Source organism: Anarrhichthys ocellatus, unplaced genomic scaffold (genome assembly GCF_004355925.1).
Source record: "Anarrhichthys ocellatus isolate YVR2014 unplaced genomic scaffold, GSC_Weel_1.0 scaffold87, whole genome shotgun sequence".
In the NCBI taxonomy this organism is placed as follows: Eukaryota; Metazoa; Chordata; class Actinopteri; order Perciformes; family Anarhichadidae; genus Anarrhichthys; species Anarrhichthys ocellatus.
In genome coordinates, this window is record NW_022280117.1 from 362,042 (window position 1) to 374,251 (window position 12,210).

General features: G+C 43.5%; 2 protein-coding genes across 5 annotated transcripts in view; both read right to left on the reverse strand.

Annotated features, from left to right (window-relative positions):
• The window catches only part of LOC116398670 (metal transporter CNNM4), a 19,098-nt gene extending 16,931 nt beyond the window's left edge, over positions 1–2,167 (reverse strand). Inside the window, exon 1 of one of the 3 annotated variants that reach the window (XM_031875170.1) lies at positions 649–2,167. In XM_031875170.1, coding sequence (XP_031731030.1) covers positions 649–2,131 — 1,483 coding nt within the window. In that variant the 5' untranslated portion in view covers positions 2,132–2,167. The remainder of the gene's footprint in view (positions 1–648) is intronic. The other 2 variants (XM_031875171.1, XM_031875173.1) reach the window with 2 other exon arrangements.
• A 414-nt stretch (positions 2,168–2,581) lies between these two features.
• Positions 2,582–12,141, reverse strand: sec14l7 (SEC14-like lipid binding 7). Of its 2 annotated transcripts, none has more exons than XM_031875250.1 (12): positions 12,019–12,141; positions 11,141–11,216; positions 8,272–8,315; positions 8,025–8,087; positions 7,618–7,806; positions 7,296–7,391; positions 7,139–7,199; positions 6,958–7,041; positions 6,540–6,646; positions 6,335–6,441; positions 5,691–5,902; positions 2,582–4,970 (listed from the first exon to the last, which is right to left on the reverse strand). In XM_031875250.1, exons 1-12 carry the CDS (start codon positions 12,070–12,072, stop codon positions 4,840–4,842), a joined length of 1,224 nt encoding a protein of 407 aa, XP_031731110.1. In that variant the 5' UTR covers positions 12,073–12,141; the 3' UTR covers positions 2,582–4,839. The 2 variants fall into 2 exon arrangements, with proteins under 2 accessions (XP_031731110.1, XP_031731109.1); XM_031875249.1 differs by having other exon boundaries at positions 5,691–5,860; positions 6,302–6,441; positions 12,019–12,072.
• Between the last annotated feature and the right edge of the window lie 69 nt (positions 12,142–12,210).

The following is a 12,210-nucleotide window of genomic DNA, read 5'->3' on the forward strand; positions in this document are numbered from 1 at the left end:
TGAGATGTAGTACAGTGAAAAGTACAATATGTACCTCTGAGGTGTAGTACAGTAAAAAGTACAATATGTACCTCTGAGATGTAGTAAAAAGTACAATATGTACCTCTGAGATGTAGTACAGTGAAAAGTACAATATGTACCTCTGAGATGTAGTACAATGAAAAGTACAATATGTACCTCTGAGATGTAGTAAAAAGTACAATATGTACCTCTGAGATGTAGTAAAAAGTACAATATGTACCTCTGAGATGTAGAAGTATAAAGTAAATTACAAGTTTGTAAAGACACAATAAATATTAGTATACTTGTGTCTAGTAAAACTACTCAGACTTTTTAAACATAGCGATGAGGATGATGAAGGTGGCGATGAAGGACAGCTTCCTGTCTCATCAGGACCACGATGGAATGAAATGTGTTCTGGGTGTTTGTTGCATCACATGTTGTGTTGAACACGGAGGCTGTGATGTTCCAGTCGTCAATAGATCTGATCGATACACACGGATTCCGATTGGAAGGACAGGAAGTTGTTTGTGTGGATGCAAAGATGGCTGCAGGTTTAAAACAACCAAAAACCAGAGAGGAGCTGGTTTCTCTCTGCAGGAAACAGCTGTTATATGGACACACACACACACACACACACACACACACCTTTCTTGAACTCCTCCAGCATGGCGTCCAGCTTGGTGTCGTGGAACACAAAGTGCACCGGGTGGTTGTAGAACTTGGTGATGGTCTTCAGGGTGGTGCAGTCGTCCGGGTCCACGAAGGCCAGGTCCTTGACGTACAGGATGTCCACGATGTTGGAGCGCTCGTCGTCGAACACGGGGATCCTCGTGTAGCCGCTCTCCATGATCACCGACATGGTGTTGAAGTCCAGCACGGCGTCCGCCTGGATCATGAAGCAGTCGCCCACCGGCGTCATGACGTCCTCCACGGTCTTGGTGCGGAGCTCCAGGGCGCCCTGGATCATGTTCATCTCCTCCTTCACCAGGTCGTTGTAGGGCTCCGTCACCTTCAGCATCTCCACCAGCTTCTCCCGGTTGTACACGGTGCCGATCTCCTGGCCCAGCAGCACGTCCAGCAGCTTGCTGACGGGGAAGGACACCGGGAAGGTGAGGAACATGAAGAACTTGGTCACCATGATGGTGTTGGCGCCTACCGCCAGGCCGTGGCGCGAGCACAGCGCCTGGGGCACGATCTCCCCGAAGATCACGATGCCGATGGTGGAGGCCACCACGGCGCCCAGACCGGACCCGATCAGGTCGTCCAGGAGGATGGTGAGGGTGGTGTTCACCAGGACGTTCCCCAGCAACAAGGAGCAGAGGAGGTAGTTCCCTTTGCTGCGGATGGGCTCGATCTTCCGGGCGTCGCTCCTCTCCTTGTCGGTGCCGCAGCTCTGCACGATGCGCAGCTCCATCGGGTCCAGAGCCATCAGGCCCAGGTTCAGCCCGCTGAACATGCCGGAGAGCACCAGCAGGCAGCAGATGACGATGAGCTGCAGCCACATGGGCAGCATGGACTTCTTCTCCTCCAGCACCAGCAGCCGGCCGTCGCTGTCGCCCAGCTGCACCCACCTGCTCCCGTCGGCGTGGCGCGTGCACAGGGCGTACTCCTTCTGCGGCTCGCTCTTGCGGAGCGGCTTAACGCGCACGGTGAGCACACCGGACGTGCCTCGGCCGCTCACGTTCATGAAGGTCCCGACGCTGATGTCCTTCGTGAAGTCCGCGCAGGTCCTGTCCGGTTCCTCCATCATGCCGCTGCCGCCCCTCGCAGCCGCCACAGCCACCGCCTCCTCCTCCTCCTCCTCCTCCTCTTCCTCGCCGCCGTCCGTGAGCTCCGTGAAGCGGATCTGCGTCCAGGTGCCCGAGTGGAGCTGCACCCCGTAAAACCGGAGCTGCACGGTGCTCTCCTCGGTCACCTGGATGACACCGTCGTCATTGGTGCCGAACGGCTTGTCGCTCCTCTCCAGCCGCATGCCGAGCACCTGTCCGCCGCCTCCGCCGCCGCCGCTCCTGCCGCCGGACGCCGCTGCAGCGGCCGCCGCCGTCTCCGTGCGTCCGCCGACCGCGCTCCACAGGAAGATGATGACGGCGAGAATGTAACCCTGCTGCCCGCTCCATTCTGTCGCCATGTTTGTTTCACTGCTCGGCGACCCGGTGGCTGACGTCATTTACTCATGTCCGAGCGGCTCCGCCTCCCCCCCCCCCGCCGGCCCGTCACTCACACACACACACACACTCACACACACACGCACACGTTATCACCGCCTACCGGACAGCGACAGGTAGAACTAATAAACAAACTCTCCCCCTCCTCCTCTCTCACTCTTCATCTTTATTTATCTGTTTATTTCTGCAGCAGGTAAACGTCTCAAAATGATGCATGCCCCCCCCCCCCCCCCCCTTGTTATTGTCTCTCGGGGCAATGCGGCACACCGCGGATGGAGATGCTGCTGCTGCGGGCAGAGGTCTCTCATCCTCCAATTGTATCCGCAGCCAGCTGCTGTTATGTAATGTAACGGCACATGTCAGCTGTGCACCCCCCCCCCCCCCCATCCTGCACCATCCCGCACCCCTCTGGCACCGAGCCAGGCCTGCTCTGCTACTGAGACTTCATCCGTCTGTATAATAATAGCATTAATTATAATAATATATTAAATAATAACCGCCTTAAGAACGCATGTGACTTAACTGAAATAGCTGCACAGCTTGGACTTCACATGTTAATAATAATAATAATAACAATGATAAGTACAAAACAATGCAAATGTTATTATATGACAGATATTATTATTGGTGTAATAATGATTAAAAGGCTTATTATAATACAATACTAATGATAATAATAACTGTCTTAATGGTACTTTCAATTAAACGAGTGTCGCTCAAATAGACCTTTTACCTTTTTAAGTATTTGAACTTTAAATCACTGCATTAAACTCTTATTTTAATATTTCTTCACCATCTTTATTGTTGGGTCCGAATATTTAGTGACAGTTATGTAACACAACATTTCCTCTCTTACTGCCACCTGGTGGTCAAACCAGTTCAAGTGATTCTGTTTGAAGTTACTGTAAAAATAGTTAAAATATTTATTTGTGTTGTTTGTAAATTATTAAGATTTAGGAGATTATTTAAATGTTACACATCCGCTTATCTTCACTGATTAATGAATAATATATATGTATATATTATAGTGGCTTAACATTTTGGAAGAATATAATTAAATAATAATAATTTATATATAGAATTAAAATTGAATTGTAGTAGTAGTTTATATTATCGTGTTTTAGATTAGAATATTAAATACCAACAGTTTCTGTTCAATACACAATTTCTGCTTTTATTACAAGAAATACACAAATTAAACTACATTAAACTACGTTCTACACGTTATGTGTTATTTTAAAGACTGTTATTCAGTTATGTTTAAGACACAAACACTGCTGAATATTAGAGAGCAGCTTGTTACGTTCTGCTACGTCTACATCTTTAAAACATTCATGTTTGTATCACCAGCGGATTATGAGACACCCCCTCCTCTACTTACAACACAATGGCTTTATCCTTGTTTATCCTCTCTTTGAGGTTGTTTTGTGTCTCTTTGAGGTTGTTTTGTGTCTCTTTGAGGTTGTTTTGGTGTCTTTGTAGTCTTTGTGTCTCTTCATCGTCTATTTAAGTGTCTTAGTGGTCATTTTGTGTCTCTTTGAGGTTATTTTCATCCTTTTCATAGTTGTTGTGAGTCTTATTGTAGTTGTTTTGGTCTCTTTTGTGGTTGTTTTGGTGTCTGTAGTCTTTTTTGTCTCTATATTGTCGATTTAAGTGTCATTTTGTGTCTCTTTGAGGTTGTTTTCACCCTTTTCACAGTCTTTGTGAATCTCTTTGTGTCGTTTTGAGGTTGTTTCGGTTTCTCTGTAGTCTGTTTGTGTCTCTTTGCCGTCGTTTTAGGTTTCTTCGTGGTCTGTTTGTGTCTCTTTGTGGTTGTTTTGGTCTCTTAGTGGACATGTTGAGTCTCTATCTGGTTGAGATGCGTCTCTTTGAGTGACATTTCGTAGGTGAGGGCCAGGGGGCCCCTGACGCTTTGGCCCTCAGGTAGGCCTGTTCATTAATCCATCCATAACTAGAATGACCTTAGTTTAGTAAAATAATGCTATAGAGATTCATTTTTGTAATATAAAGCAGCACAATCCACGCTGTAAATATTTCCCTATTGGAATTCGAACAGTGAAAACATGTCGTCTGTTCTGGGACGACAGTCGATCCTGAGATGTGTTTCAAGTGTGTAACCGACAGTAAACTTAAATCTGTTCAGCGATACGCTTTAAAGAGCAACTCAACACCTGCAGAGAGTCTCGTTGTGGGCTTGCTGCGGTGATGTCACGGTGTACTCCAGGGTGTGTGAGTACACCGTGACATCACTCAGGGCGTTTTCTTATACATCACAGAAACCTGGTGTCCATTATCAGGGTCGAGGACTCTAGAAACCCGATTCCCTTCTGGTTGATTTCTCCTGAAGAACGTCGGTTTATAGTTTGCATTTTAAAGCGCCAATTATTTAATATTGCTGCCATGATAATCAATGAACTACGGAGGGAAGTATGTTTTACTTTAGCTGCTAAATGCTCCACAAAAAGTAACACTATTTAATCAAGTTACCACCGGCTGATTACGAATACTGAACTGATACAAACACAATGATCAGACTGGAGTCCACAGCTCGTGTTTTTTGCCCTGAGGCCCCAAAGAGGGTTGATGCAGCCCTGATGTAAAAGCATTGATTTTGCCGTCAGTGATCGGCGATACTCGGTGAACTCCGTCACTCATGGATCCGTGCTGTCGGTCACTGCAGCCTCCGGTCTCCTTGGCTGTGAGGACTCGGCATCTGTCCGTCCGGAGGAGGAAGAATCTCGACTTTGTAGCTCACCTTCTTAGACTGCAGGAAGCTGTAGCTGTTATCAAAACACAGCACGTCTGCAGAAACAGAAGGAAACTAGAGTTAGTTAAAGTTACTGTGAGGAACTTTTAACTGGTTCTGAACCAGTCTCAGTTTAGTCCTGATCCTCTATCAGACCTCCATCAGTAAAGAGACCATCAGAGAGAAGATGGTCTGTTTCTATAGAGTTATTCTTAATGCTCGTCATCGGAGCCACCGGGTCGGATTCTGGTGAAACCAGATGAACTCATGCAGGTTCACCAGAACCTCCTTCAGCTCAGACTCCAGCAGAGACTGATCCACCGTGGACAGACCCAGATCCTCCAGCAGAGACCGGTCCACCGTGGACAGACCCAGATCCTCCAGCAGAGACCGGTCCACCGTGGACAGACCCAGATCCTCCTGCAGAGACCGGTCCACCGTGGACAGACCCAGATCCTCCTGCAGAGACCGGTCCACCGTGGACAGACCCAGATCCTCCAGCAGAGACCGGGCCACCGTGGACAGACCCAGATCCTCCTGCAGAGACCGCTCCACCGTGGACAGACCCAGATCCTCCAGCAGAGACCGGTCCACCGTTGGCCCAGAATAAAGCGTTTCTATCTCCATATGGAGGACATTCTGATTTTGGCACGCGGGAGAAGTTTCAGTTGATCTCCAGATCTCACACACTGTCCCTTTAAATAAAGCTGCCTTGCCTTCATGTTTTCAGCTCTTTAATCTAACAGCCTCTCTAGCCTTCACTCAGTAGGACTCACAGACGCCAGGCTCGGGGCAGGTGAGGCGGCGGTCTTCAGGGACCAGGTGAGCGTTGTAGCGTTCGCTGGGCAGCACCTGAAGCATCTCAGACACCTTCTGACCGCCGCCCTCTTTGGTCCGACGGTACACGCCGAACCCGATATCTGCTCCGTCACTGGCAAACTGACACCTGAGGAAACACATGGTATCTGATGTCATTATCAAACTGTAACTGCTGCATCTGCAAAAATAAACAAATTAGCCACCATGTTTATTCACACAATCAGGACTGTAGCTGGTTTATTTTATTTCTTACCTGTCTATGATGTAAGTATTATGCATGTGCATATATATGCATGTAAGCGTGTTTGTAAGCGATTCTCATACAATTAAGAAGATTCATGTCGTACCGAGCTGATAAAACAAGTATGATATTTTCAGCTGCTAAATATTAAAATAAATCCTTGTGCTGTACCTCAGAAGGTTGCTAAAGGTTTAAATACTTGTGTTGTACCTCAGAAGGTTGCTAAAGGTTTAAATACTTGTGTTGTACCTCAGAAGGCTGCTAAAGGTTTAAATACTTGTGTTGTACCTCAGAAGGCTGCTAAAGGTTTAAATACTTGTGTTGTACCTCAGAAGGCTGCTGGCTGCTGAAACATCAAACTCCAGCTGGAAGACGGATCCCCGGCTGACGGTCACACTGTTGTCGTACTGAACCGTCACTGAGTCCTGGACGTAGTACGACTTGGGAACCGTACCGCCGTACTTTATCTGCAACGGAAACATCCACCGGTTCAGTCCCAGTCATTTAGAAAGACTCTCCCACAGCTCCCCCTGCTCTCCTCTCTCCCCCTGTTCTCCTCTCTCACCATGGTTCTGCAGCGAGGGTCTCCGTCCGGGTCGGTCAGGGTTCCTCCGTAGACCACAGGAAGCTGCTCCGGGTCGATGTGTTTACGCAACACCTCCTGCCAGTTACCTACAAACACAGGAAGGTAATCAATTAGTAACTATTGTGATGGTTTCAGTCATTTCTTTAATGGTTACTGTAACAGAGTATCTTTACAGTGTGGTATTAGTACTTTTACTGTAACAGAGTATCTTTACAGTGTGGTATTAGTACTTTTACTGTAACAGAGTATCTTTACAGTGTGGTATTAGTACTTTTACTTGTAACAGAGTATCTTTACAGTGTGCAACATGAGCGTGCTAACATGCTAAGCTAAGATGATGAAATGATAAATGTGCAGCCTTTCAAGCGGCTTCATTCTTATTGTCCACTCGTCTTACTTCCTAAAACGATGATCTTACGGCGTGTTTCCTCACACAGGAAGTGTTTGATGAGGTTGTAGGCCATGGGAAACATTTTGGGAGCTGCAGCAAAGACACAAAGACACAAACTCAAGATGAAAAACACAAAACATAGTGAACAAAATGAGATTTATAGAGAAACAGTCACAAGATGAAGCACCTTTGATTAGAAACACTCTCTTCAGCCCCTCTGGATAGTTCTCTTCAAACATGGTGAGGATCTGCAGCACAGGAGAGCAGCAATTAATCACATAACATTTATATTATATTTCATGTGAGGAAACGTGGTGATTGTGATGCGAGTTCAGCTCTCTCACCTCTCCATACGTCTCGATCGCAGGTTTCCAGATGTGTTTCAGTCCGAGTCCTTCACAGTCGTAGATCAGAGAGATCGCCTCAATGTTCTGACCCAACTGAGACAAGAGAGGGAGGAGGTGAGGAGAGGAGGGAGGAGGGGAGGAGAGGAGGGTAGGAGAGGAGGTGAGGACAGGAGGAGAGGAGGAGAGGAGAGGAGGTGAGGACAGGAGGAGAGGAGGAGAGGAGAGGAGGGGAGGAGAGAGGAGAGGAGGAGAGGAGAGGAGGGGAGGAGAGAGGAGAGGAGACAAGTGGACATGATAGAAGAGTAGAGAAGACACAGACCTTCTCAGACTGCCTCCTACACTCCCGCTGCAGCATCTCTGTGTGTCTGATCTTCGACTTAATGAAGTCCTGTTTGGTCGCCGATAGCAACAGACCTTTAGGGTCCAGAGGACCGATGACATCATACCAGATGGGGCTCCCCTCTCTGTCGAATCCACACATCCCCCCCGACACGTACTGCTCAATCACCTGAAGAAGAACTTATACTGTCATCATTACATCCCCCCGACACGTCCTCAAAAAATATATAAAACTATAAAATAATTTATGTTTCAATAAGACATCTACATTTAACTTTTAATCCAAAATAATTCCTGGAGTAAACCCCGACTCCTCCTGTTGAACATTTTTAAATGTTTTTCTTATAACAGATAAATAAATATCTGTAAATTAGTGAACGTCGTCACCTCTGGAGGTTTCCAGTCTGATATGATGGAGTCCACATTCATCTTCCTCCTGAACTCCAGGTGCTGCAGAGACACAAAGACACAAAAAGAGACGGAGACACAGAGACAGAGAGACAGAGAGACAAAGAGACGGAGACACAGAGACACAGAGACAGAGAGACAGAGAGGAGAGGTTATAAACAGGACATCCTGCAGCCGTTCAGTAGAAACAACATGACTGATGAACGTGTTTTAAAGACCAGCTCACCTTTCTGATCATGACTTCAGCTTTCTGCACATTGAAGCTACGAGCTGCAAAGAGACAGAAACAAATACTGATTATGAAAGTAGAGAAATGAAGCAGCAGTACTTTAAGGACACATTTGAGGTATATACACATGTATATAAACTAGAGTAGTAGAGTGCACTAGACTAGAGTATTTTCTTCTCATTTACCTCTGAGATGTAGTAAAGTAGAAGTATAAAGTAGCAGAAAACTACTTAGATACTTTACATCTACCTCAAAATTGTACTTAAGTACTTTAAGTGTCCATAAAGGGTACTTGAGTTAATTTGACAGAGGAGACAAAAGATTTATGTATTTGTCGGACATGTGAAACATAAAACACAAAGCACTATTATTCCTTCTCTGATCATCACTGATTTATAAATGTTGCACCAGTTCCCCACTAAATATGTCTGATAATCAAACAATAGAAAACATGTTCAAAGTCAAGTAAGGAAAACTGTCTGCAGCCGATGCAAATATTGATCGACCGTCCCAGAGTCCCCAAATCTGAACTATGGACCACTAAACTAACAGGATGTGCTGCACAGACGTCCAGCTCAACAACAGGCGAGTGACGAGATGGAAAGAGAAATGACAGGAATTCCTCTGTATGGAGACGGAGCAGCTAATTTAACTTGTACTCATCAGATCGTATATATATCTCTACTTATTGTATTTTAGAAGCCGGGTTTAGACTTTAAATGAGGGGGAAAGTACGTTCTGTTAAAAATCTCTGCAGCTTTTCTGAGGTTGAGTTTTGTTCAGCGTAAAACAAACATTTACTGTCAGATAAGACTATTGAGCTAAAGGCAGATCAAACCCTCCTGGCTGAGTAAATATGATATATTTCACGGCCACAAGGTCAGAGGGAGGAATGTTAAAGGAAATAAATGAATGAATAACCAGATCAAGGAGGACATTTATCTTCGCTTTCAAGGAATTGGTCAACATTCTCTGCAATAAATCCTCATTAATAAAGGCTAAATGCAGCTTTTTAGATTGTCAAAACGATTCTCTGTAATTAAAATCAATGCTTAACTGTTGGTTTTAAGTTGTGATGAAGATCTGAACCACAAGATGTTCAGCAAAGGTTACAGTTATTGTCTCACTTTAACAGTTTGACATTTTGGGAAATAGGCTGTTTTGCTTTCTTGCTGAGAATTAGACGAGAAGATTGATACCACACATGTCTGTGTGTTAAATAGGAAGCTACAGACAGGAGATGGTATGGTTAGCTTAGCTTAGCACAAAGACTGGGAACAGTGGGAAACAGTTAGCTTACTGTCTTCCACTAATTAATATCTTGTTTGTAAAACGTGAACACAAAAGTGTGACAAAGACAGCAATGGTTTTTCTAAACCTCGCACAGTCACCTTTGTAACCTTTAGACACAACCAGGCTAGTTGTTCCCCCCCGTTTCCAGTCTTTATGCTAAGCTAAGCTAACCGTCTGCAGGCTGTAGCTTTCATATTTAGCGTACAGACATGAGTGGTATAGATCTGAACAAATAATTCAAGTGTAAAACATGAATAGCATATTTCCCAAAATGCCAAAGAACTCCTTAAATAATTAAGTAATTCTCAGTTGCCAGTTTATTAGGAACACCTGGCTCAAAACATCTGACAATTAATCCACTTTTCGTGAAGGCTAAATGCATCAACTAAATGAGTTCAACAACCTGTTTGTTTCACTTTAAAACAAAGCCATGTGTGTTAAAAGTCTGTGTTTAACCCTTTTTCATGCACTGATTAATTAGAGATTTTGCTTCAATAAAATGTTCTCTTTTAAACTAGTGGAAAGAAAGCTTCAAAAATACAAATTTAGATGTTTATTTTACTACTTTGTCTATTTGCGTCTGTAAATTTATCCTAAATATACCAAAAGTTACCATTAAAAATGCCTAATTTGCATATTTAAACATAACATTTCTGAAAACTTGTAATACTAAAAATAATCATCTTAATGTCAGTAATGAACTGGAGAAGTTTCATGGTGATATCTATTAGTTAATGTATTATCCTATTCACCTGTAGTGTCTCCACTTAAAAAATACTTATCAGCTAAATGTACTTAAAGTATCAGCAGTAAAAGTACTCATTGTGTAGATAAATAATGTCTTCTGTGTCTGATATATTATTATAAATGTAAATATAGTCATAAAGTTTAGTCCAGTGGTTCCCAACCTAGGGGTCGGGCCCCTTCAAAGGGTCACCAGATCACTCTGAGGGGCCGAGAGACGATTAATGGAAGAGAAGAAGAAGAAACTCAGTCCTGATACATAAATATATATTAATTCTTTAGTTTTCTCTAATATTTGTTTTTTGGGGGGAAATATTGAATAATTTGACATCTTTCGGCCTCGAAATAGAAATCTAAAAACCTTTATTGTAAAAAGTTTAATCTTTAACGATGCGTTTGTATTTTTTAGTTCATAATATGTTATTTAATGTAAAATGTTAATCTGTAAAGTAACTAAAGCTGTCAGATAAATGTAGTTGAGTATAAATAGCATAAAATGGAAATACTCCAGTAAAGTACAAGTACCTGAAAGTTTTTCTAAAGTGCAGTACTTTCCACTCATTAGAATAAGTATATTAAATAAGCTCTTAAAAAGAGGGTAGACTGAGTCGAGTGTTGTGTAAATAACTCATGTTGACTTTAAACTGAACACATATGTAGTCCGGTGTGTTTTGATAATCGTTTGGCTGTTCCGCTCTGTGCCGGTTCTTTATCTTTGCTTGTTATTTGGATTAAAGGAGTCACCTTGTACTTGTTGTTTTGCCAGAATCGAACCCGCACAGAGAAACAAAAACCCGCTGAATGCTGAATTCAGGTTTGAGGTTCTCACCTCTGAGCCAGCGGAGGAGGTAGTGGTCGTGCTGAGCAGGCAGGTCGGGGAGGACGTCCTGGATCCTCTCCCGAAACTGGAGGAGAACCAAATGGAGCAAAAAAAAACATCAATCGTACATTTAAGAAAGCTGTTTTTATTATTTACGGAATAGTTTGACAGAGTTAGATGAGATGATTGATACCACTCTCTTGTTTGTACCAAAAATATGAAGCTTTGGTTAGCTTAGCTTAGCATAAAGACTGGAAACAGGGGGAAACAGCTAGCATGGCTTCTGTTTACAATAAGAAAGTTTAATATACAAGAATTAATTTTTTTCAAAAAAATCATCCGATCATTCAGATTAAAACAATTAATTAAAAAGCAACAATAGTGTAAAAGTAATTCATTATTTTACTTTTCTTGATCTTTTTAGGGGAGTAATGAATAATTTTAACCTTTTTGGGTCTTGAACAAAACAAGAGGAACTGTTAATAACATTTCATTTTATAATCTTATATGTTTTTCTATGTAAAATCTTAATCTGAAAAGTAGCCATAACTATATCTGTTAAATAAGTCTAGTAGTTGGATAAAACGTACAATATCTCATCCTGAAATGTAATAAAGTACAAAGTAGAATAAAATGTAAATACTCATGAAAAGTACAAGTACCTCAAAGTGTGTTTAAGTGCATTAAATGTACAACAGAGGTAAGAATGTTTCATTAAAATAAGATTAATGTCACAATAAGCGCTCAGCAGTCAGCTGGAGTTACCATAGGATCCCTGTGAAACCACAACAAAACAAAACCAGAGACGACAAGAACAAAACACTCCGAGGTCTCTGAGACGATCAACGATGAATCACAGGATCAATATCGACTCATAACATGTTTACCTCCGTCAACGTTTCAGCCTGTTTGGGGCTCAACTCTCCGACTCGTCCGCTCATCTCTGCTGCGACAGGAGCTGTGAGTGAAGTGAAGCGGAGGGAAAACTGCAGGTAGACCAGTAAACACCACACCCACACACCCACACACCCACACACACACACACACACACACACACACACACACACACACACACACAC